The 27,579-nt window shown below is 37.2% G+C and overlaps 2 protein-coding genes across 2 annotated transcripts; both read left to right on the forward strand.

The window, feature by feature from the left end:
• The first annotated feature begins 686 nt into the window (after positions 1-686).
• On the forward strand, positions 687-6,212 carry LOC140234344 (uncharacterized). The gene is made up of 3 exons (XM_072314402.1): positions 687-719; positions 1,660-1,762; positions 5,729-6,212. Exons 1-3 carry the CDS (start codon positions 713-715, stop codon positions 6,210-6,212), a joined length of 594 nt encoding a protein of 197 aa, XP_072170503.1. The 5' UTR covers positions 687-712.
• A 3,916-nt stretch (positions 6,213-10,128) lies between these two features.
• LOC140234484 (peptidyl-prolyl cis-trans isomerase E-like) lies at positions 10,129-27,396 on the forward strand. Its single transcript, XM_072314528.1, has 10 exons — positions 10,129-10,215; positions 13,430-13,572; positions 14,495-14,521; positions 15,460-15,541; positions 17,732-17,859; positions 19,070-19,196; positions 20,954-21,033; positions 24,097-24,202; positions 25,279-25,354; positions 25,896-27,396. Exons 1-10 carry the CDS (start codon positions 10,152-10,154, stop codon positions 26,029-26,031), a joined length of 969 nt encoding a protein of 322 aa, XP_072170629.1. The 5' UTR covers positions 10,129-10,151; the 3' UTR covers positions 26,032-27,396.
• Positions 27,397-27,579: the final 183 nt, after the last annotated feature.

The raw sequence follows: 27,579 nt of genomic DNA on the forward strand, positions 1-27,579 counted from the left end.
TATGATAAACTCTTTCATTCAATTACCAAAATATCAAAGTACACTTGAAAGATTGACAACAACAAAATACAATAAGCATTACAATGAAAAAAAAAATGGCCCACTGAAAAGCAGAGCTTGTAAGACGTGGGTCACTTTCGATATATAATGTAGGCCTACTAGATATCATCCGGACTTAATTCGTATATTACAAAAGCTCATTATGTCTGCTCTTAATGCCTTCTAGTGAAACTCTCGTTACGGGCCTGATAGGCCTATCAGGCGAGCTGCTATTGTTCCATCCATCATACTTCCTTCTTTCTCTAATTGCGCAGACTGTTACTTTCAGCGTTATTGTGTTCACTAAATATTTCCTATTATTCAATGATTAATTGAGGTTGGCCAAACTCTCAGAGTGGATGGACGCCTAGCTGCAGTGAACATCACATTTGTGTAGACAACAGTAACATCGTCTTCACGTATAGTTATCTGAATGGAATATGGACATGCGGTTTAATTGTCATTATTAATCCTGTGCATCTTGCACCAAGCCACTGCATCCAGCGGTAAGCTTTCTGTACCTTCTTGCATACGATTGCTTCACTCGCAGCAGTGCAGGTAATATTTGTTGTAGGACAGTCAACGCAGAAGTCTCTGCATCTGTAGTAAAAGAGCCACTACTCTACTACTCTGACGAGAAACGCGTCGCCACATCAGGAGGAGGAAGTCCGCGATGCAAGGTAATAGGCGTAAAAGTTACCTTCCTTTTAACTTTGCCGTAAATTTTCAGTTTTGATAAATGCCATGTGATGTAATATATTAAAGTCACAGACAGACAGACAGACTCACACACACACACACACACACACATACGCACACACAAGCAACCCGTTAGAAGTTAGATTTTAGATAGAATTAACGCTGAGATGAATTACAGTTTCGGCTGCAGGATGTTAAATGTATTTTCACTTCGATTGGAGTTAAGAAAAGATAGTGACAGACTAAGCTGAAATTAATGTACTGGGATGTTTCAGTTGAAATCAATTTCAAATCACGAAATAATGACGAAATATTACTTTCAATTTGAATTATAGTTATGGTCTTTTTTTAAGTTTAGATGGGAAGCAGTGTATTTGTTACTCTAACTTATTCCGTAGTGTATTGAAGTGACAAAACTTTGAGATCTATTTGGGTTTTTAAATAAACCGACCTCGATATTCTTGTGATAACAATTAAGCAGCATGATACCGAGATATTTCCATATCAAGCGTCTTTTGATATGATGTAAAGTAGTTAACGGAAACTTTTTTTTTTGCATACAAATTGATAAAAGACAAGTTCACATTTATAAACACGTGAATTTAGTGAATGCAGTAATATTATTAGAATATATCGGTGAAAGCTTGAGGAAAATCAGACAATCCGTTCAAAAGTTATGAATTTTTGAAGTTTCTGCGCAGTCACTGCTGCTGTATGCATGAAAAGACTGCCGTAACTACGAAAGCATATGACGTCACTGCGCAGAAACTTTAAAAATGCTTAACTTTTGAACGGATTGTCCGATTTCTCTCAAACTGTCACAAAAATGTTTTACTGATATTGCTGCATTCTCTCAATTCACATTATTATGAATAAGTAGTTGTCCTTTAAATAATACAAAAAAAAATCATCAATATTCAGGTTGTCCTGGTTGCCCGGTTACCATCGCTGTGGTGAGCATCATATTCTTGATAGTCCTCGTTACCATGGTTGCATTTTGCCTGTTTCACCGATGTCAAAAGGGGTGAGTGTCTTTTATAGGCTGCACCTAATCAGTTTCGCGGGGGGGGGGGGGGGGGGCGGGGGAGGGGGGAGTTAAAAGTCAAGTTGCTATTACACTAAATATCAACGTCACATTCATATATAGTACATGGATTTTCCCCCCTTTTCATAGGGATAAAAGCGTTTGCAAATTTATTGTTCATTGAAATCGCATTTAAAGGACGCTTTAACTCTCTCAGTCTTATCGGCAACATTGTGTTGTTGATAATGGTGATGTGCAATGGTCAATAGCATGTTAAATAATTTTAATAGATCAAACCCACATATTTCATTCAATACTTCTAGACTGAAAGCAGAAATGAATATATTCTATGATTTATATATATATATATATATATATATATATATATATATATATATATATATATATATATATATAGTATGTAGCTTATGCATGACAAGGATCCAGCTAGCTTCATTCATCCATTTCAAAGAGCAGGGTGCTCAGCCTGATGAAGTGGTCTCTCACCCTAATGTGTGTCAGGGTATATTGTGTCTTTGTGCGTCTCTGGAGCTGACTCCATAGACACACAGTCCCTTGACCACACAAGAGAGATAGCATATGCTACAGATCATGAGTCTGCACATGGTACACACATCACTGTTTTGATGCAGTTCAAACGTCACGCAATCCAACTACTTAGTGTAGGCCCGAATCCTGATGAAGGCCATGATATAGGCCGAAAGATTGACAAAAAATAGAATTAGAGAGCAATAATTACGTCAGCTTCAAACTTCAAACTACACAGACACATATCGTGCGATGAAGGGCATGTATATACCAAATACAGGCTCAGTGTTTCTTCTCCATAATGCCATATACAACGAGAAGTCGGAAGAACTCCTTCCGGCTCCTTCCGACTTCTCATTGCACAGACAGACAGACAGACAGACAGACAGACACACACACACACACACACACACACACACACACATATATATAGGCCCTATATATGTATGTTTATATAGATATATTTGATTTATTTGATTTGATTTATTCATTCATCTGCAATTTTTTTATCAACATAATCAAACATAATATATACAAAATTAAATATGAAATTCATTATAACTAGTTTCTACAATTTCAACAATTTTGATTACAAAAACATTTGTGACACAATCACAGCTGTGTTATGAATTACATACAGAACGGTCGCCAATAATAAGCTATAAGCTTGACCCTTTGGCAACCGATGATACAATACGTTAATGCAATAAGAGAAGGGGGTCCAACATGATGCTCGTGGATAAGGGGGATAATAGGAGAGACAGAAAGAGCAAGAAAGAGAGGATGATAGAAACCTTCCGATACCAGGCTTGCCAGATCAAACTCACAATAAATACATACAAAATGTCATGTACGTGATTATAGATTACAGTAATGTATTCACATTTCACACGCAAATAGACATGATACAGTGTATCGAATAAAGGTTAGGCCCTACATTGACTTAAGAATAGAATGGAAGAGAAATAAGAGCAACTACGAAATATACACAGTTCAGCGCCCTACCAGGGCGTATAGATGAGTATAACTTGCCCGACATAACGAGAATAATAGACAGCACAGACAAAGACGTATGGGAGGAGCGCAGAATGGGCACAGGCAGGTGCTCCCGTATATGTGGAGAGTCTCAAGAACAAACATGTATAAAAGCCAGAGATAAAGAATGAATAGAGAGGGTTTCTGCAAAGAACATCACTGGTCGTGCTGGTACTGTGTGATCAACATGTTCTTAACTGCTTTTTTTGAATGAATATATGGACTTGATGTTACGTAATTCAGGGGGTAATTTATTCCAAATATCTGGGCCGGCGTGTCTTGCGGATTTGTGGGTTAAGAGTGTTTTGGGGTTACATAAGTGCACGTTTGTTGCTTGCCTTGTTGGATACGAATGAACTTCTGCATTTGAATTAAACATATTTTCGAACGAACACGGTAATGAATTAGTATTGAAGCGGAACATGAAAAGTGCGTTTTGCAGAATATGAATATCTTTTACCTTTAAAGTCTTAAATCTAGCCGATTATTATTGTCACACGAATTATTTCTTCTTTGAAAACAGACTCCTTAAGGTTGCTGACTTGTTTTTATACAACTTAGGCACATTTATGTTTCAGTTATCAGCAAACGGCTTGCCTGACGTATTTACTCATATGTTTCAGAAAAACTATATCGTCCATGCTTACCCCACAAGACAAAGAGAATCACTTCACCTTCCACGTACTCGCACACTCCTTGCTCAAAAAACAATTGTTTTTACCGGACCTAAATTCTGGAATGATCTTCCCGCCGATTTAATCAATTGTTCTAGTATGTTTACATTTAAACAAAAATTGAAATTAATGTTAATAAATGAATATAATCAGTCTGTAATTATTACACCGGTATTTTTTCATGGAACCTGCGTTTACAAGCTTTGCTTTTGCGGTTCCATCATATTTCACAAGTTATAGAGAATAGTCTTATGTACATTGTGTATGCTGACACACTTTTTTCTGTTCATGTCCCGACGTAATGACATATTTTGTATCTTACTTGGTTTGTATTCTTTTTTTGGATGTATTTTGATGTCAAGTGAAATATGAAAATAAACGTGCTGGAACTGTTCACTGTGTCTCGAGTGCAAGACCAGTGCAGTTTCAGTTATTCAATTCAATTAAAAGAGAAAAAGAGGGGATCTGTGTGATCATAATAACCAGCATTTGCACATATACGAATAGCTTTCTTTTGCAATTTGAATATGGTATCACTGGCATACATCGAATTTGCCCATATGATATTACAATAAGAAATGTACGGTAAAACCAGTGTGTTATAAAGCATGATTAAGATATCCAAAGGCAAATAGTGTTTTTAGTTTGCATGATATTCCAACATTTCGAGCAATGGGAGATGTGATATATTTCACATGGTCTTTCCAACTCAGATTTTCATTAATTATAATCCCAAGGAATTTAGTAGATGATTTCTTCTCAAGCGAAATACCATTTATTTTCAAATAACATTCAAAATCACTATCAATATTTTTCCTCGGATGTTTGAAATTCGTTTTAGGTAAATTCAAAGATAAAACATTACTTTTAAACCACTGAGACAATTTGGATAATTCAACATTAATGATCTAACAAGACACCGAAAATCCGAGTTGGAGAGAAATACATTTGTATCACCAGTAAAAATGATGGATTGTAATATATTCGAAGCATTGGGTAAATCATTGATATAAAATAAAAACAACAATGGCCCTAATATTGACCCTTGCGCTACGCCGCATTCAATCAACACTGTTTCAGAATTACAGGCGTCAAAACATGTGTATTGCTTTCTATCGCATAAATAACTTGCGAACAGCTTGAGAGCAGTTCCTCTTATACCGTAATAATATAACTTTGACTATAAAATGGAACGGTCAAGAGTATCAAATGCTTTGCTCAAGTCCATGAAAACACCTACAACATGCTTTTGGTCAGCTAAAGCATTTGATACTCTATCATATAATTGAGCTAGTGCCAAATCAGTTGAATGTGATTTCCTGAATCCATACTGATCAGGATGCAGAATATTGTGTTTGGTCAAGAAATTTTCTAAACTATTGTATATGATTCTTTCCAATATTTCAGAAATACTAGGTAACAAAGAAATGGGTTGGTATTACTAATACATGAAAAATCATCTTTTTTATACACAGGAATAATTTTTGCGATCTTGAGTGGGGTGGGGAATATTCCGGATAATAAAGAGAGATTGAAGATATGAGAGAGAGGCGTAATAATCAATTCAATAATGTGCTTCAAAAAACAGTGATAATTTCGTCGTAACCAGCAGAATGTGATGATTTCAAAGTTAATGTTATATCTATAATTTCTTTCTGATCAGTATATATTATCTATATAACCATAACAATAAATCTGATATCCCTAGATCCGAGAAGTATGTCCAAGGAAAGATTGCCACAATCAAGCGGGGCGATGAACTTGCGGACACTGGTGACGTGTACGAAACTGTCGCACAAACCGACACGCCTGACGTCAAGACTTGTTCGAATACGTCTGGGTATGAGGAGGTATCGAAGACTGCACAAAACCATGACAACGAGGATGAATCAGCCACTGAACAACCTCCAGACCAGAATCTGGGAGAAGAGCTAGCGAAGGGAGACACACCTCCGGTGGACAATTTGTTCGATGATAAGTATTATGACGTTCTTCATATCGATTCTGAGATCGGAAAAGATAGTCATCGTGTTAAAGGAGAGCCACGTCACAATGGTAATAACGATTCGTCGGGTGCTGATACAAGTGACTATTATTCACTGGTGATTCCTGCCAATGGTGGGCTGGAAAACAATGCTACAAACCAGCATGAACCAGTGTGTAGCAGTGATGTGTACGGAGAACCAGCTTGACTCTTCAATTACCATTATAATTGTGATTTTCATTCTGCGAAGATTTCTCCACATTTCACATCATACGTTAAGAACTCCTTGAATATCATAATCATAATTATCCCCTTCTGCAAATTCTAATAAGCAGACAAAGAGAAGGCTCACACTACAATAACTTTTTGGAACTGGAGGTTAATGATGTAGCCACCCTCGCTAATGCAAATATAGTGTTCTTATTTTCTCACGAGCAGCTTACACATTTTTTCCATTTCTTTCATCCTGAAAAACGAGATAACCGGCGTTATCACAATATCAGAAATACTGTTAGTCGTCAATATCCTAACACAAAAAAGAAATGTCGTTGATTTGGAACTCATTATTATCAAATGGTCTTGAGGTACACGCTAAAAGGAAATTGGTTGAGCTTTGCACATTAACATTTCCGTTTAAGCATTTCCATAAGCATTTTCATATGCTCTGAAGAATTAAGGTCTATTTTCAAAGCGCTTTGAATGTCTTTGTATGTATGTAATGTATGACTATTTGCTCTATTTAATTGCTTCACAGTTTGGTGGTTTTTATGTCGTACTTTGACTATACATTGGTGAACTTGTCATATGGCATGGGATTCATTGGGTTTATTTCTGTTTACCAATGCACTCTACTTTTTTCATCTAATCACATATTCTGTTTGTACGTATTGTACATATTGTATGTATTATCCATTTCTTTTGTTTCTATAATGACGGAAGTTTAAAGGGGATTGCTAGTAACTGTTCAGTGGGAATCAGTGGGAATGCTGGGGATGATTGTTCCAATTCTTGTGCGATTCATTTAAGAGTACATAATGTATCTATTGTTGTGTGAAAATTATTTGCTTCAGAATGGTCTCATATTCAAGTATACTGTGTAGTTTAATGTTTCCAGGCTAGCATGCCTGTACAGTGACGGGGCATTAAACTGCACATTACTTGAATATGAGGCCATTCTGAAGGAAATAATTTTCACACAATAATATTATAATATAATGCACTCTTTCATGAATCGCACAAGAATTGGAACAATCACCCCCAGCATTCCCACTGATTCCCACTGATCATGCAGTTACTAGCCATCCCCTTTAACAAATCTTAATCTGATGTTAAACAAAATATAAAGAAGACTGGACTTTACATTTTCTTGTGTCATGAATTTCAAACTATACAAAAATGTTTTAAGTACCGTACATCACTGTTACAGGTACGAAGGTATGTCATTCAAGTATTTGAACGATCAGTTTCTATTTTCATGGATACCCCTATGATTTCTTTCGCTAAATAATGCTTTTTATCGAAAGATCAGTATCAGTCTTCCAGTCTTACATACATATTACTTTTGTGACTCATTTGGTTTGCACATAAAAACAATGTATACATTGATATAATATTGTGTATCCAAATCGTCATACAGATTAGTAAGCATAATTAAGAAAACACCAAACCAGGCTAGTTGTGATAATACGTTTGGTCATTGAAATCCATTTGAATGCCTACTGCGTTTGTCACAGAACAGATATCTTGCAATTTATAACATTTTTTTTTAACAAGAACATAAATGTTCAATTGAACATCAGAATATTCTCCTTAAACAAAATAATGAATACGACATAGGCAAATTATGACGAATAAGTGGATTGATTGTGCGAATTAGACTGCAAATCAAATACATTGCATGGAATTTTACTATGTATAGGGTCATATTGATGTACCTGAGAATGATTTCAATTGATTTTGTGCTATGTAAATGCTATTTATATAATGATTATACTGCACTTATAACTTATAATCCATGTATTACTTTACATTGCCAGGGATGGATGTAGTAAACACTAATATGATTTGTGTGGAAACATAGTAAATGAAATGAAAGAATGAATGAATGAATAAATAAATGAATGAATGAATGAATGAATGATTGAATGAAGGAATGAATGAATGAATCAATCAATCAAATAGGAGAAATGTCCTTTCTAACTTTTGATTCGTTGCTCAAAAACGCAACGCATACTGCAGTACCTGATACATGATCACTAAAAATTAAATACAGAAGAACCTCAGACACCAGAAGATCTCGATACAGAAGTCTGGAGTAGCATAGGCCTAGTGATACAACCCTTTGTACTCTGTACATACTTTTATCTAAATTGTCAAAGTTATTCACATTTAACACACTCCGACTTTGACATTACCATAATTGCTTAGCGCATATTATTGTGTCATTTAATTAAATATTGTGCAATATTTTACACAAATAATGCGCTAACCCCATTTATGTTATTATCGTGGAGTGGAATTTCACATTGTTGAGCACGTGCCATGAAGAAAACCTGTAAAATTGAGGGTTTGATCGTTTCGTGTTTGTTATCAAGACCTATATCGCTTGTTATAGCGGATTGTGTATTTGAAGATATAACGCCACCTCCAGAATACGAGCCCATATTAATGATCACGACTTCCCTAATTTGTACTATCCTAGATTTCAATTGATGCTTAGATTTTCTTTCATCAAATCAATTTCTGTTTCGATCGCTTGACGGCATCACAAAAGCCTAACGAAACAAAACTCAAGTGAGGAGAGAAAGAGAGGGAGAGAGAGAGAGAGCGAGCGGGAGAGAGGTAGTGAACTGACGGGGAGTATTGCCATGCTTGTTATTATGCCTTATAAGAATACATCACTAGAATGAAGAATGAAAAGTCCTTCATTCTCCTATTAAAGGGGTTTCTTTCGCCAAAAAACAGTAATTTCATTCCCGATATAGGAGTTTAAATGAAAAAAAAGAAGAAATAAACTTATTTTCTAGTTCTAAATGTTTTCAAAGGAGTCCCAAGCTGGAAAAGGGGGAAAAATGAGCCAAATTTGGTGGAGATGGCTTCTGCTAGTGATTACACTACAGCTGAATCAAGTGACCTTCCAGTTGACCCCATCGTTGTACATGTAGAAACTGACTGATGGAATTCATTCACTTCCATGTAAATGAATCAAAATGTGATGAAATGCAGTTCAAACTGTTATATATATAACTGCCATAATGTTGACAGTGATATAACTTGTCAAATTAAGACCCCAGGGGCAGTTGGAAGTACCAAAATAGTAAAAAGTATTCGTTTTAACAATTTTCTTAACCTTTTCCTTGATAAAATGCTAATTATCTCAAAAGTCTAAAATTTTGGACAAAAGTACTAAAACTTGAAAAGCCTTGATCAGATTTACCTCAAACTTGGCAGGAATATTTATTTTGTTTCCACACAACAAACAATCCTATGAGGGATTATCTTTGTATAGGTACCCCACAAGCAAAGTTATCAACACAGATCTTAAAGTCAATTTCTTGTTTTTCTTTAAAATATTTTAATTATAGTATACGTAAATGATGAAAATTATGCCAATGGTCTCATAGGATTGTTAAACATACCATGTGGCATCAAATTCAGTTTATACTACATTATGTATTGAGATAGTTTATCAGTTTGAGAAGTAGCGTGAAGACTATTGCACTACAATTTGTTGTGAATATTAATGACCTTGAGAAATTTGCATGTAATTTGCATATATAATGATATAATTACAAATCTCAAGAAGATTCAGATTCTCCAGTGTCTCATATTTCTAAATATATAGTTTGCAAGATTTTACTTCTTCAGGTAAAGATATATTCCCAATTCTGTAATGCCATGAGATTCACACCATTTTACCAGACTGGCGATGTCCCTCCATGACCACCATAAATTTCGGCGGGATCCGATCGGATTGTCGAGGTATCACATATCCTCCCGCAGCAGGGTGACTGACAAGACGTACGGACTCATACGTACACTGTCCACACGTCACGTCCGATATTAGTACACGTGCATAATCAGTAGCGTGTCATCGTCTCGTCGCGTCGTCGACGATTCTTGTATAAACTCTAGTCTGGGCGGACACATGCGAAGACTGACGGAAAGGACAATGTCGACCACAACAAACTCTAAAAGAATTGCCTATGTCGGTGAGTTATGCATTATCTCATTGTCAGCAGTGACCGTTACCATTTTGAATACCTTATCTAGAATATAGATTAAACATGAAATAACAAAGCGTAGCGTGACAAAGTGGAGTAGCGTCTACCGGCTGCAGTCCCACTCCACCAAATCGGCGTAAGGGATATTTTCCTCCCTGACTCGGAGTCATTACTCATATCATATCGATAGATCTAGTTACTTAGCTCTATATGGTCTAATTTATTCGCATTGTCAACACATTTACCATAGGGCTTAGGCTTTAGCTTTGAAATAGTCCTGCTCATACGGAAATTTTGGGGAACTACAAATTATGTGGACTGTCATGACGAATGGTTAGATAGATTTTAATTGTAATTCATCCACGTGTTTTACTTTTTTTTTTTTGTCTTTGCGTGTCGTGTATGTGCAGTGTGGACATGAGTAATTTCTACACAAACTGTATCTGTCAATTTACACGGTAAAACTAAAAGTTATTAAATAGTTAATAGGGGCTCTAGAACCCCCTCTTACAGTTACTGATAAACCTGTCTAACGTGACAACTGTAAACAGCATGTGTTGTGTTCATGTTGATCGCGTGTTGATGTGATTGGAATTTCAGAAAACAATATGTTTGCAGTTGATGTTTTGTTCTTCCTATTCATCTTAATCTAGAACTCTGCTAGAAGTTAAATTTACCGAACACTAACCCACAACTGTAGAAGTACAAATAACGTTAGTAATAGAAGTCAATTCCAATGTGTTGTAATTCCCATGGACAAAATCATGTTCTGGGCAATTCCGCGGTTAGTAACGTTACATTTGAACAAATTTAGATATTTGTTTTTACCACTAAATTACCATTTATTCACTTCAAGTCAAAATTATGTCAAAAACATGTTCATCCTTCCCAGGTTTATGATACAGAAAAGAATGAACACAATCCAAGAAATATTAGAATTGCTATAGCAACTTAAAGGGCTGGTTAGTAACGTTACGAAAAAAGGACATGACAAAAAAATCAATGTCTTGTAACAAAAAGTGTGCAAAAATTCAAGTTACTTCAAACAAAGTGTTGCATTAATTTCAATTATTGCATCATGACAAATGTTCATGCAAATTTTTTTAGCAGTTCGACCAATAATTTTTTAGCCAGACCCCCAAAAGCATGGTTAGTAACGTTACGGTTAGTAATGTTACATTTGTCCAGAGTAATTCCGCAGGTCATTTCACCCTTTTGTAATTGACAAAATGTCACATGACTTCTGGAGTATTTAAATGTATTCATCTTTTACCCTTTAGCAAAACTTTGAGGAAAAAATTTCAAAGGAACCCACTGTAATTTGTATTTAAGTGAATTTCAGCGTCCCCAGTCCCACATGTACATTTTAAATGATGGTTTTAGATCTCACAAAATCAATGAATACGAAAAACAAAATCTACTGAATTTGAAAGACCCTAATGATTGGTGAACATCCATGGCATTAGTTGATACCTAGATTAAAGGGTAAGATAAAGAGGCACATTTCTTTTATCCATGTCATGTCCACCTAACTGCGGAATTGCCCTTCTACACTCTTGGCCTCAACTACTAACATTAAATTTTACCATACTACACTAGTACAGGGAATAATTTTCCTGGTATCGCATCGCAATTTGCTATGCATTTTTACAACACTGGTATACAAACTAACTTGTGTAGCTGTTTTCTTCCATAGAACTGTACAGGATACCATTTGAAATATTGTTCATCATCTGAAACTGCTAATCAAATTTGAGGTGGAAAATTATTCCATGCCATATCAGTGCATGTCATGCAGAGCTGCAGAACTGTAGGGCTGCAACCAAAAGAACACATTTTGCAAAAATATTCCTACTGTACAGGGTTGGTAAAATCTTGATTGAAATGTCAAAGTATTGGTTCAGGTACTTACATATGTATGGTAAGTTTTTGTCCACTTTTTAGAATTTTATGAAATCTACAAGTATTTATGAAGAGTTCCTTCTCAAAAGTGCTAAATCGACTTTCAGTCAAAAGGAGAAAAAGTAAAGCCCTCATTTTTATTTCACAGGCCTCTGAAGCCTTTTCATGCAGTGACTAATTTAAAATGTCCTACAGGCTACCATGTTGTTTATGATTACACCATACCTCATAATAAACAGGATCAAGGAAATGTGCCTTCGTTTATAGAGCAGACAAATCAGTGCCTACACTGATACAAATGTATTTAAAGGGGAAGGCTAGTAACTGATCAGTGGGAATCAGTGGAAATGCTGGGAGATGATTGTTCCAATCCTTATGGGATTCATTCAAGAGTTCATTGTATATCTATTGTTGTGTGAAAATGATTTGCTTCAGAATGGTCTCATATTCAAGTAATGTGCAGTTTAATGCTTCCAGGTTAGCGTCCCTGGTCAGTGACGGAGCCTTAATCTGCACATTACTTGAATATGAGACCGTTCTGAAGCAAATCATTTTCACACAACAATAGATATACAATGAACTCTTGAATGAATCCCATAAGGATTGGAACAATCATCTCCCAGCATTTCCACTGATTCCCACTGATCAGTTACTAGCCTTCCCCTTTAATGAATTGATATTTTGGGGGATTTTATGGACTTGCCGCCTTTTGAAACAAAACTTGTATCACAGAGATTTACGAGTGTGTGATTAGCTACTACTTTTTGTGACTTTGTGCATTTTCCTGGGATGATTTGTTATCCCTGTGTATTCTCTTTTGTTCATCCCTCCAAAGAATTTAATACATGTGGAAATGAATATTTCTCAGCCAGTCATTGCATATTTTGTATGTGGGTATTTACAATCTGGGAAGCTACACAGCTACAATGTAAGAAAGCCAGCCTGCCTGGCATTTTTCACGGGTCAAAGTGCAATAAAGTTAATGACACTGGTTTCTGATTGGCTCCTGCTGGATGTAGCACCTTTGGAACAAGGCTTGTTTCTCTTTGCCTGATTTCTATTATATATATATATATATATATTTTTTTTTTTTTTTTTTTTTTTTTTCTGGTAAGGATCCCATTCTTCAGAGTTTACTGTATGGGACTTTTAATAATGAATTAAATTTCTGTGAGAAAGTCCTATTTCATAAAAAATAGATTTGAAGCATCTTTTGGAGAGGAACTTGTATGTAACAGTATTTGCACCTTTGACTAATATATGGATTTGCCTTTTCTGTTTTATCTCCTTGCCTCTCCAGGGGGCTTGGCTGAGGAGGTTGATGAGAAAACCCTTCATGCAGCATTCATCCCCTTCGGCGACATCATGGACATTCAGATCCCGCTGGACTATGAGACCGAAAAACACCGTGGCTTTGCCTTTGTCGAGTTTGAGTTTGCCGAGGTACATGTATGTCTATTTGAGGCAGCACATTTTTTTGCAGGATGAGCTTGGTACTTGTACGTACTTGACTGCACAGGAGACTTTCATTATAACAAAGTCCTCAAGACCAGCAGTATATTTATTAAACTTATATTGAAATTTTGTTGTAGCCTCACAAACAAAGTATAGAGGTAGTGATCTTGGGATCTGATATGAATTTTTACTTCATTGTAATGAAATATAGTTACAACCATGTTTGTTATAACTGAAGCATGCTGCTTTTCTTGCCCGTAAAGTTAGCATTCATAGTGATTGGAGTATAAAATACTTGCGATAGTTTAAATGGTGAAAGAGTGTAAAGTACATCTGCTGCTTTGTTACTGAGCTTGAGAAGGCTATCCAGTTGCCATGATGCCCAGCTCATGTCTTTGCTGAATGGATAATTGTCCAGTCTCTTGGTGTGCCCAGTGATGAATGAATGAGAAATGGACTGTCTAAAATTATTTATTAATGTATGAGACTCTCACACATCTGTGTACAGGAGAAGTGCAGAGTGCGCAAACGGCGAACGTTTGGCACTAACTTTAGGGTGGGAATCATTCATTCACGTGTGTAATTTTGACTCTGCTGAAAGGCTGATAGTTAGAGGGGACTAAGGCAAAGGAAAGAGCTGTTTATGAGTCAGATTTTATCCCATATTTATTTTTTTTTTTTGTATTTATGTTCAATAGTTCAGAAGCTTCAAGAAAAATCATAATGGAAATTAATGAGACTTTTTTTCATTTCACAACTCTGTTGTGTCTTTAAAATGTCAAAGAATAAAACATGGAGTTTGGCTTCCATTACTTTTGCACTATCTGACCAGTCACTGTCATAACTCCACAATCTTTCCCAGTATGATGATTGTGTAATTTCTTTTTTGGCAATATTTCTTTTCTTACAGGACTGTGCAGCTGCAATTGATAACATGGTGAGTATGATGCTCCTGAGATGTGATACACATTTTGCCATTGTGCACTGGACAAAATGAGGAGCAGCCAAAACATTTTCTTTGTGAGCAAGTCTCCCAAAAGATTTGTCCATTGAGTAAAGCAAAAAGATAAGTAAACTGTCAATGCAGTGCAGAAAATGTGTAAACTACAGTATTTTAGAACAGATTGTCACATTTTACCAATAATATATAATAATAATAATAATAATAATAATAATAATAATAATAATAATAATAATAATAATAATAATAATAATGATTCACATTTATAAAGCGCATAATAATTAGCAAAATTCTCTATGCGCTTGACACAATCGATCATGACATAACATATAATATACCCATACTTCCTCTTTCTGCATTTGCTAAATGCAGATGGTTTGCGGAAACTTACTCTTTATCAGTATTGAAGAAAAAACATACAAACAACAAATCTTTCTTTTTTTAACACATTATTGCCTTACTCCCACAAACAAGATACTTCCTTGCATTAAGAGAAATATGCAGTTGCACTGTTTATGCTAGATGTAGTAAACAGCTATTGATATGAGAGGCTCTTTAAGAGTCATTAAGATTAGTCAAAGTTTCATTCAACATGTGTAATGATACAAATTAGTTGATTATTTTTTTTTGTAAGGACAGTTACAGTAACAGAAACATCAGAATGAAAGAAAGAATTTTGCATGTATACTATATTTGTAAATGTTTAATTTTTATAGACATTTTTTATTCATGTTCAAAGGAGTTTGATTTAATGAACATTTTTTTCCCCTAGCTGTTCCAAAATCTGTGCATACCCAAGCATCAGCAGAAATTTCCAGATCTTTGGCAGCATTACATGTTGTTTAGCCAAACGTCCATGTGACTGAACATAATTTGTTGCTAAGTCGGAGTACGGTATCTGTACCTGTCCCCAGAATGATTCCGAGCTCTTTGGTCGCACCATCCGTGTGAACCTCGCCAAGCCCATGAAGATCAAGGAGGGATCAGGGAAACCGGGTAAGTGAGGCGCATCAAGTTTCATACTTTGTTTCCTTTTTCATGGTAGTCTAGTGCCAGCTGAGATCTGTAGTGTCATGGCATGTCAGTTTGAAGAGCTTGCAGTGCCACCAAGTGAGAGCCCTGACTGAAGGACTGATTGTTTCAACCTGAAGCTAGCTTGAACAGAGTTCTAGGAATGGAGTAGCTGCTCTTGAAGTTGATATTTTGGAGCAGATTGATAGTCCTTTGTCAGGATGACTCTCACATAGTGACTCAGCAAACTCTTCAAGCAAACACGCCTCATCATGCAAACCAACACATTCAAATAAGACTTGATCACTGTGTGTCAGTTCCTGCTCTCTGTTCACTGGGATTTATCGTTAATGTTCACTGGGATTTATCATTAATGAGCTATCTTCCAAGCTAGAACACTGACTTTTACGATGATAGTGGTATTTTTTCCTGTGACACCTGATTATCACGCTGATTATTAAAAGCGAATGCAATTCTAAAACTATGAGTCAAGTTGAACGATCCATTCAAAATGTATGAATTTTCACATTTTTGGTTTATGTCATATTCTGGCCTCTGGACATTTTTTTTTTTTCATTGTCACAGCTGTAAGAAAATGTGTCAAGTACTCAATGAATGCCATCGAGAACTGATATCATTTTTTAATTTGTATTATGTTTTATTATGTATTACTCTAGGGACATAAAGATATTTGTAGTCACTGAGGAACTGACTGTAACTTTGTAAAATTGATAACTTTGTGCTCAGTTTTCCTCAAAACTTTTTTGTGATTTGTTTTCCTATCATTTTTTTTTTCTGCATTTGCTGAGTCTATTTCAAAGATTGTACATGTAGGGTGCTGTACTTCTTGTTTAACAGTGCCATCAAGACTTAGAGGAGAACGGGTCGTAAATGCCCACGAGATACTGTAATCTCGCCAAGTGGGATGATGATCGATGATACACGAAGGAATTTGCTTTTATAACAGAAGTATGATTTTAATCGGACACCAGCGTATTGCTTCAAATTAATGTAATAATAATAATAATAATAATAATAATAATAATAATAATAATAATAATAATAATAATAATAATAATAATAATAAGGTCTTATTTACCCAGGGTAGCCTCTTCAGTGTTGCCACTGCTCTACCAGAGGGCCCTGCCATTATTATTACCCCAGCGTTGCTAGGTACCCATTTATACACCTGGGTCGAGAGGGACATAGTGGGTAAAACATCTTGTCCAAGGACGTAAGCGCTGGGCGGGATTCGAACTCGGGTCCTCCGAACGGGAGTCGGGAGTCTTATCCACTATGACATGCTACAATGTAAATTGTAGCATGTCATAAATGGAAGGCAAAACAAGTGAGGGAATGACTGACCATTTGCAGATCTATAATTTTTTGATGTACTGTGATTCTAGGCAGTTGTAACTGTACAATGAATTCTTCCAAGTTTTTTCTGAGACTTTTTCTGAGCACTTCCTTTTTGCCAAGATTCTGGTAGGGCAGTTGCATAATTTCCACATGAAAAGGGGCAGCCTATCAAAATACAATGGGACCTTGTTACAAAGAGGTCAGATATTAAAAAAGGAATTAAACAAAATTATAAAAAGCTGATATTTTAGATTAAAACTTTGTATACTTTATGTGTTTGCTTTTGTACCCTGATATAGCGAGAAACAGTTTATAACTAGAAAAGCACTCTGAGAGCGCAGACCTCTGCCAAGCAGCTTCTTTCCACTGATGATCTTGCTCTTCCATAGATATCACATGGTGATTTCCACACACTGAAAAATCGCCTGATTTCCCAGTGTACTAGTAGAAACCTTTGTTACGTCATAAGAACTCCCAAGTTCATTGACCCTACCTGGCAAAATACCAAAAATCCTTCATAAAATCCATAAAAATTTCCTGATCACTACCAGAATTTAATCATTTGTTACTTGGGTCATTCTCAACCTTTCCCGCAAGTCTCATCCAAATCCATACACAACTTTTTGAGTTATTTTGCACACGGACAAACTAACTATCAAACAAACAAACAAACAAACAAATGGTAACGAAAACATAACCTCCTCCCTTGGTGGAGGTAACAAGGTAATTGCCATCGGTCATCACATATCAAGTTTCCCCTGTACTCCTTTAATATTGCTATTAATGCCCTTTTTTCATGGTCTGACCTGGTTGCAGTTTGGTCTGATGACAACTGGCTCAAGAAGTATGCCGGAGCAACTCTGAAGAACGAGGAGGGAGGAGTGGTCGGAGGGGACGATGGTGATGCCACGGCAACTAAGAGACCAGCTGAAAAGTCTGATGAGGTGACGATGTAAAGAAACTTCAGTTGCACAAAGTCATGTGATTTGTGATGCAGGTCTGAAATTCATTTCCCAAACAGAACTTTAGAGTTTAATGATTTCTGTATGCAAAGTGGGCAACTGTCCAAGACAGACAAACAATCACCAGAAGTGTCCCTGATGAATCATAATTTCCTCATGTAACCACAAGGGTATGTTTTTCCATGACACAAGGCACTCCTGTTGTTGTGAACAGAGTTAGTGCATTAACAAAATTTTGTTATAATGAAAGATTCAGGCCAGCAAATTCTTATCCTCAAGGTCTGAGATGCAAAATTTCCTTGGATTGTAGCAAAATTTTGATATAATGAAAGAAAACTGCTGGTCCCGAAGACTTTGTAATAATGAGAGTTGCCTGTATTAAAAGGCATCATGTTTCGTAAGGGCATATGAATACAGTGGGTTTTTCTTTGGACCCTTACACATCGTTTTACACTCTAATGATTGTCGTTTGGTGGTATTTGATCATGACAAGAGATTTGTACTGTGCTGTACGGAGTATACTATCTCAGTGTTCTCCCTGAACCTATGGAGCTTCACGACATAAGTTGCTGTTCCCACATATTTTTGTCTACTTAGGGCTCACATCTTGAACATGACACCGATGTTTTAACTCGTGACTTACAGGAACGGGATGTAGTTTTCATTTACAACTGTAATGGTTTACTGTATCTTAGAGACAAGAAGTTGATAATTGACAAGTCACATGGAGGATGAGGATGAAATACATGTAGTTCTTTAACCCTTAACATGCCTAGGTTCTTGGCTGTAACCTGCCAAACTCTTTTATCACCATTTAGTTAACCCATTGAGGACGAGTCCCGAATATACTCGGGCAAGCCTCTATGGGAAATTCGTGTTGTAGCAAAATCAAACTGTCCTCAACGGGTTAAATATCATCCAATTTGATATTGGTTGTACAATTGTATGGGCATTGTAAGTCGGCCAGCTCTTTCGGGCATAAGAGTTTGTCTCAGTCCAACAGGAAAGCTACGATGACATGGTGAGAATTTAGGAGGATTACATGTAGGTAATCTCGGCTGATGGGCAGTTAGTTTCCAGACATCTGCGCCAATCGGCTAAAAATAGCACTGCAGTTCATATGCCAGTTGGTGAACGAAGCACATTGAGGGTTAATTCTTGACTGTACATTTTGTAACATTTGTATCTGCAGGCCACAGAACCGGCACCCAAGAAGTCCAGAGCCAACCCACAGGTGTTCTTCGACATCAAGATCGGCAGCAAGCCGGCAGGAAGGATCACAGCCCAGCTTCGGGCCGATGTAGCACCCATGACAGTAGGTCAGTTGACTCTGAAGATCTTGTGGTAAAATACTTGACAGAGAAATCACCCGGTTGTCTGCTCGATTTGGAACAATACAAAGATAATGTGATCGGCCTTCTACAGTATATCAATACATCCTGTACAGTATGTACACCCAAAAAATACAATCAGATTTTTGCATTGATAACAGCCAATATGATTAAACCGTCTAAATGATACTTCAGGGTATTAAAATATAACATCTTAGCTCTATTTTGCAGAAAACCCCATTCAATTTGGTTAAGCGGTCACAGAGAAATGTGGATTGTTGTAAAGCATGTCATCATTCTGATTCTTCAAAGTTTAGCACTTGGATGCTCTTGGAACTGCATATTAATGTGTATACACAATAGACAGAACTTGGAGGGAAGGGATTCCTGACATGCTCTACAAAAATCCTCATTTCTCTTTGACAACTTAAGCAAATTAAATGGGTTTTCTGTAAGATGTGGACAATGAGTTATAGTTTCGTACACTGAAATTGCGTTCGGATTGATTAACTATTTTTAAAGTTACCGTTGCGGAAGTTACAGTATGGGGACATACGGTATATAATAAAAGTTTGGTCTTCTGCCTTTAGTGTTTTAAGGGAATACAAAGAGCTAAGGATAAATGAAACTCCTCATGAGATTGTCAGTATCAAATTTTCTCCCAAACGCTTTGTTAAGTCATTGTCAGACAAAATTTGCTATGCCAGTAGGCATTAAAACTAGAATGTTTTTAAAATGGCTTCAAAACAGGCACAAAGTATGGGTCGAAGAGGAGCACTATAAAAGAAAAATATAAGAGAGAAAAGACATACATGTGTATATCATTATCTATCCTCTGAGTACAACGTCTGAGTTATATAGTTTTTTTCACCCTTGTCTCTCACTCTTTCTTACTTTCTCTCTGTGTCTCTGCATTTTTTCCTTCTTTTTTTTTTGTTTGTTTCCCAAAGTGTTTGTAATTTATTATTCTGCCCCTCGTCTTCTGATAAAGCTTGATGTGTTCACAAATATTTAATCAAGTAAAGCACTGTGAACCTTTTTGCTTGACCATGGTAATCAAAAGTTTGATTGAGCAGAAAACTCTGGCAGGGGAATATCTTTCGAGAGAAACTGTATAAAGGCTTTGTCAAAAAATATTGATCTCGTGGTAAATGCAGATCTATCATTATGTTAGTAGTATGAGTTTTTAAAGAGCCTAAAGTAAGTAATACTTTGTATGAGACAGGGGCAGTGTGATTGTCTTACAAGTGAAACTAAATTCTACGTTTCCATCAATAGTTACTGGTGTGTCAGTTAAGATGGAATTAATGCCTTTATAAAGCACTATGTAATGGCCTCTTAAATCTTGTGTTACCTCCATATATTCAGTCTTGCATATCATTGCTGGGGTGACAAGACCGTGTATCTACAAAGTGGCAAATGTTCAGGAGAGCAAAAAAACATGGCAGCCAAAGCACTGCATCAAATGGGAGAGCCTTTTCTTTGACATGCCATGGTGACTTTATTTGCTGGGATAAGACAGGACATCACTTAACTGCTTATCTGACCATTAATCCAAAAAAAGTAATTTTCACCAAAATTTCAGATACGAGGTCCTGTCGCCCTAGCGACGATATGTAATTTACTGTTGGAATAAACATTATGTTATAGACACTGTAATTCTGGGAACCGGCATGTTTCGTTTGCATGACAGTAATCTAATCCCTTAGTTTGTTCACGGACTTCCTTTTTTTTTTTAATCACAGAGAACTTCCGATGTCTGTGTACCCATGAGAAAGGTTACGGCTACAAGGGCAGCATATTTCACAGAATCATCCCGCAGTTTGTATCCTTTTATTAAACCCCCTGAGTGTCCCAATGTGTCTTGTACTGGGCTCACGTGGTGCATTTAGGACAAGCACAGTGATATATTGGCGAGAGACGGATATTGGAATGCATGTAAAGAATGTATTGTTCAAAACATTCGTGGAATTTCACTTGTAGAAAGGACAACATCTTGATTAAACGAAACATTAAAAAATTCAATGTTTGAAGAGATTATCGCATTTCCGGCATGTTTCACTACTCTTTAGTGGAATTCGCAATTCCATGTAGAGTGTACGTGTACTTATTTTAGGGAAACGTTCCCATTAAATTTTGCACAACACACACACACGCACACACATGATGCAGTGTTGGTTCCATGTGTCCACATACCTGACTGCTGCTAGAGTATGTGAGTGGCATGCAGCAAGCGTGCTAAGGGGCCGTTTCAATGGTCAAGTCCTGCAGTCGTTAGACACGCGACGTGTAGATGAGATGAATGCATTGGTCCTGTTGTGAGCTCAGTGGTTATGGTTTCGGATGCTGAATCATGGCAAAATGCCCTACAAGTACAAATCAAAACCATGCGCTGCCTCAAGTGTGTGAAAGCCAAGGTTGTGCATTGTGCTTGAAAGGCCCTTGTGATGTTTACATGTACATCCGTACATGTACATATTATTGTCGTACCTTTCCTGTGAAATGCCAGTCCATAATGACTTCTATTGTGAATAGATCTTAACATTGCAAATTCAGCAATTTGATCAAAAGAACGTGTCAAACGTTTTTTAATAGTCTTTCCATTTTTCATTTTGCTCTGCACTCACTGATGTCCACCCCTGGGAAGACTGTCTTCATTGCTATTTGTGGTATCATCACCATGAAAACCAGAAATCATTATCGTATCATTCATTTGGCACCTTTGGATTTCACAGCTTGTCCTTTATGAGTGAGAGAATGTCAGAAGCTGACTGAGGTCATTGAATCTTCGCACAATAAGGAAAATCAACAAAAACTTACTGTGAACTTAAGTTATCCAAATTTTGTTGCTGATTTGAGAATCTGTTATAAGTATAGCAATAAAGATGCCTTCGAAAAGTATGCAGCTGCTACAAACATTTTATAATTGCACATGAAAAGAGTAGAAATGAATAATATTTTTTTTTTTACTGTTGATGAAAAGTTAACGATAAACTTTTTATCAAAAGAAAAATATTTGGAGCACACAAAAATGTTGTTTCTGGGACCTGATTGGTTATAGACATCTTTTCTGTACACAGTCTTCTTTCCACTATGATTGGTTATGAGGTACAGGTGCATACATGTATGCGTAGCAATGAGTCACACATTTTGAAAAAAATTGTTTTTGTGTTTGATACTGATTCTTTTTGTAATGAATTGATTCTCATTATTTTGTCAACCAAACAAATGCTTTATTACAAAATCTTTACACGACTTTCTAAGAGCAGATCTTACATTTAGTAAGCAAATAATCAACGTTGGTGAAGGTGATGGGACAAACTATCACTTCCGAGGCGATCTGGATGTAGCTATCTTTCCGAAGCGCAGTTGAGGAAAGATAGCGTACACATTCAGATCGCCGAGGAAGTGATAGTTTGTCTCATTGCCTGAAACTAAAAGTTGATTATTTGCTTTATATTCCACATCTAGGGTCCTAGAAATTCCCATTATATTCCACATCTGAAACCGTTTTAGCTGTCTTTAGGTATCCTTAGGGCTTAGGCTACGTGTGCGCATAGATGACAAAACAATGAATTTGCTGCACGCACCGCGCGGCACTGAAGTGAAAGTGCGTTGCACTGTGTACTATCAAGTGACCTAGTTAAATGATAGTCCACTGTGCAACGCACTTTTATTTCGCGCATACTCATCTCGCGTTAAAGCCCAAACAAAGTTCTGGTACGTCTGCAAAAGTTGTCAAATTTCGCTCCCAAATGTGAACGTATGCCTAGGAAATGTGCGGAATAAAGCTGTAATAACAAGATATTCGATGGGCAACGCCGAAAATGCGAAATATAAACCAAAGAGGTTCAGTCTCAGAACTTACCCGAACGGGGTCAGGCTAAACTTGGACTCGGGTTTAACTCGGCCTCGCTTTGACCCTCTGGATTGTACAGTGTTGTACTATGGGAGCGGCCTGTATGAACTATGTTGTAGCGCTTCACGTTCTGGCTACTCGCAGTAATAATGGTCCGAGTTGTTACAACGCGCGCATCAAAAACCTCTTCGGCGCACATGCAAAATTAGTGTGCGCCTATCAAGCACCTCTAAAAACAATCAAAGACGCTTGATAAACAACAACAAAAACTTCAAAGACCGCGCATCTGTCTCAGCAATGCGCAACTGAGGTGATGTGCGTATAGGCTTGAGGACTGCGCGCTGTCCATTTGTTTTGTACAGGATTAGCATGCACTTTCCTGTGTGTTCAGTTAGGCCTCATTTGGTATTATACAGTAGAATATGGCGATCACAAACTGCATGTAAGTTGTCTGAAATAGGGTCGAGTTCTCCCTGAGACCGAGTTAGTCTGGAGCCTTCTGGAATAAAAGTCGGTTTTCCGACTTTTATTATTTTTCTCAAAATACTCCAAAAGGACTCATCATTCCGGCAAACCGCGTCAGCCAGGTAAGTTTCTTTGTAGACTCTTTCGATATATTGCAAGCAAATATGAAATGGTGCCAGACGGGTTTTCAAGCCCTTACCAGAACTTTGTTTTCACTTTAAGACTGTATGGACTGCCAGAGATCAGCAAAACAAACAGCTGTCGTTATATATTATAGATGACAAAACAGTGAATTTGCTGCACGCACCGCGTGACACTGAAGGGAAAGTGCGTTGCACTGTGTACTATCTAGTGACCTAGTTCTTCTCAGGTGATGTGATGGGCAAAACTACGCTTTATCACGTGATCAACTCTTGACCAATCCTATAGCAAGATTCTTAGTATGTGGAATATAATTCTTGCTGCTACCACAGACTTACAAGATACATTGTAGTTGTCAAGTCATTTGTGACATTAAAAAAATATATATATATTTTAAAAGCCTTGACCTAAAGCCTATACCAGATGTGTCAAGGCGGTGACTTCACCAATCACAATGGGACTGGGGGGAAGTCAATCTACGGCAAAAAGTTTGCAGATGAGAACTTTGTCCTAAAGCACACTGGACCAGGTGAGTCAAAGGAAATATTTACTACACTCCACACTATATTTGACTCGTAAGAAAGAGTAAAATTCAACATACTGTTTTCACATTTTGAGCATAATGAAAGAGCACTTGACTTAAAGGGGATGGCTAGTACCTGATCAGTGGGAGTCAGTGGGAATGCTGGGGAATGATTGTTCCAATCCTTGTGGGATTCATTTAAGAGTACATTATGTATCTATTGTTGTGTGAAAATTATTTGCTTTAGAATGGTCTCATATTCAGGTAATGTGCAGTTTAATGTTTCCAGGTTAGCATGCCTGTACAGTGACGGGGCGATTAAACTGCATATTACTTGAATATGAGACTATTCTGAAGCAAATAATTTTCACACAACAATAGATATATAATGTACTCTTAAATGAATCCCTCAAGGATTGGAACAATAATCCCCCAGCATTCCCACTGATTCCCACTGATCAGTTTTACTGGCCATCCCCTGTAATATACCTCTTTTAAACAGCAAGGAATGATATTACACTTACCATATGACATTGTCAAATGGAGGGCATACTAGTATGTGCTTTTCATATGAAGAATTAGATTTTGTGGAATTCTCTATGTAGTTTCTTCTATATCCTTTTCTGTACTTGACATCACAAAATCTTGACGTTTTCTCATCCAGCGATGGCTGGCTTTTCAACGTTTCAACAGATTGTCAGATTTTCCTCAAACTTTCACTGATGCGTTCTATTGATATTGCTAAATTCACTCCTAACCACATGCATAATATTTGGATTTCATTCCCCTCTTGTGTGAAAACCACTCCTGAATCTGTAATTGCTCCCAACTCTTAGCTGTATTACAAGTCTATACACCAATTTATAGTTACTCCCCCTCAATCCCCCCTCAGAGTGCACTTTCAACAATATTGAACAAATATTAAAAAGGAAAAAAAGAAGTTTCACCTGACCATGTGAATGATAATTGTACCATGAGTAGATTACAGTGATCTTAACCTGATCATGATTTTTACTAGGAAATGCTGACTTTACACATAAAACATAGCACTGCTTGTGTCTGGGTTTTTTGTTCCCCCCAAGGTATGCTGTCGATGGCTAACTCGGGACCAAACACCAATGGATCTCAGTTCTTCCTGACCACAGAGAAAACAGAATGGTAAATGTACCTGGGGAGTCTACCCCATTAGAGTGATGTTATGGCTCAACGTTTACAGTTTTATGATTTCATTTTCTTGTTTCACCTGATCATAGTTTTCTTCATCTCTTCTTTTTTCTAGAACAATATGTCTGCTTTACTAGATGTTTATATTTGGGACCTATGCTATAGGCCTATTAAGCATAATGCATTTGAGTGAGGTTCCACTACTTTGGTTGTTTTGTCTCTTTCATTTTGATGTCATTTCAGAGGCCTTAGTCATAATTAGATATGATTTTTTTGTTCACGATCACCTATTCACATTTCAGATATGTTGGTTCTGCTACTAGCATATTTTACTATTAATGTATCTGAAATAAGAGCATATGTCACCATTAATTTCATTAACACATTCACCCAAACAACAGAATTACTACGAGGAGTTTACAAAATTCATTGATTACACACAACATTTGTTCTTTGATAGCAGACCTATTGTATATGTGTGCAATGCAGTACTTTATTTCACCGTTAATTACTTCATTGCAATTTGATTTTCCAGGCTGGATGGCAAACATGTAGTCTTTGGTCAAGTTATCGAGGGGATGAACATCGTGAGGGACATGGAGGCAGTCGGGACGAAGTCCGGCAAGCCGCGAGAGACCGTCACCATCACGAACTGCGGGGAGCTAGTATGATGGACCCCGGCTTGAGGCCCCGCCCGCCGGGTTCGTGGGCAAACTCCCTGCCTCCCATTGAGGGGAGAAACTTTTGGCCGATGTGCTTGTCTCAAGTATGTAGACAGGCAGGGGACAGTCACAGGAGGAGATAGAATTTTTGCAGAAGAACAGGAAGGATTGTCCATAACCAAGTTTGCGCTCGGTTGCAACAGTGGTGAGGATCGTGATATTGACTGTGAAGTCTGCGATGGAATAGGAGACACAGAAAGAATATGGATGACGACATGAGCTCTGCACCAATCAAGCTTGTGTTTCATCAATCTCACTTGCCTCTCACTCTCTGACCTGCCCCTCACCTTTGCTTGCCCCTCAAGTTTCTATGAAAAAAAGAAAAAGAAATGAGAATGGGCATCTCATCTGGTGCATAGAGCTCACTTGTTGCTCATTTAAAAGTATTACATTCGGTACTTCTACACTGCGGTGTTTACAATACCGCTTGATGCTGATGAGACAAACATTCATCCTCCATGTAGCAGAAAACCGGATGATTGAAAGCAGGAAGCTTGAACATTTCTTGAGATATTTATATCTCTCTCTTTCTCTCTCATCTGCTGAAGAATGGACAGTACAAAATGTTGTAACAGAACCAGACTATTCCATATCGTGGCCCTCAATTTGGCTTCCCTGATCTCCTTGTGTTTTTGAAGCAAAAATTCTTGTCTATTCACAATGGTGTCAACCATGTAGCGCTCAAGCGTGGTCCATTAAATGGTGTAGATGTGACCTTGTTATAACAGAATTCCCCTGAGCATAAACAGAATGAAAAGGATGAAAATACCTGCAAAGGAACATAAGCTTGCTGGGTATACCTTTACTGTAGTTGCAGTGTGATAGAATGGAACGATACTGTGAAAGTACTGTGGGATGTGATAAGTGTTCCTCTTTAATGCTGTTCAATAGTTTGTGCGGGAAACTTTATGCCTTACGTTTTTTAAGAGCTCAACAGACATTGTGTAGGGAACTGCAACTCCCACATATGAAAGCCAGCCCTTTCAGAATGTTCTTTGTTCTCTGAAGGAAGTTTCTACAAGTAGGTTAGCTTATGCAAGCTCAGATCTATAAAAATAAGCATTCGTCATCTCTGCAGTTAAAAATTAGTCCACTACAAAGATAAAGGGTGTTTTGATGTAAGCAGGGTAACAAAACCAAAGGATTGGGGCCTAGACAAGGTTTAAGATATCAGACACCATCAGATTCTACCCTAAATTTGTCTTTTCTGGTCACTTTCCTTGGAATAGTTGAAAACTAATATTTTCTCCACACTGTGACTTAGGCTGTACCTATTTTAACCCTAACTTACCTGGGCTATTTTGTGAGCTTAAAGTCCTGGGGGGGGGGGGGGCATGATGGCCCCCCCCCCTTATGATCTCGGCCGCGGATTGCGCGTTCGTAAGAAAATTGACACGCGAGTCACTCATGATGCAATCTATTGGGCTGTGTGGATAAATTTCAATAAATCGCTCTATTTTATTTTGTATGAATTAATTATGTTAATTTATGCATGAA

Source organism: Diadema setosum, chromosome 10, assembly GCF_964275005.1.
Source record: "Diadema setosum chromosome 10, eeDiaSeto1, whole genome shotgun sequence".
NCBI lineage: Eukaryota > Metazoa > Echinodermata > Echinoidea > Diadematoida > Diadematidae > Diadema > Diadema setosum.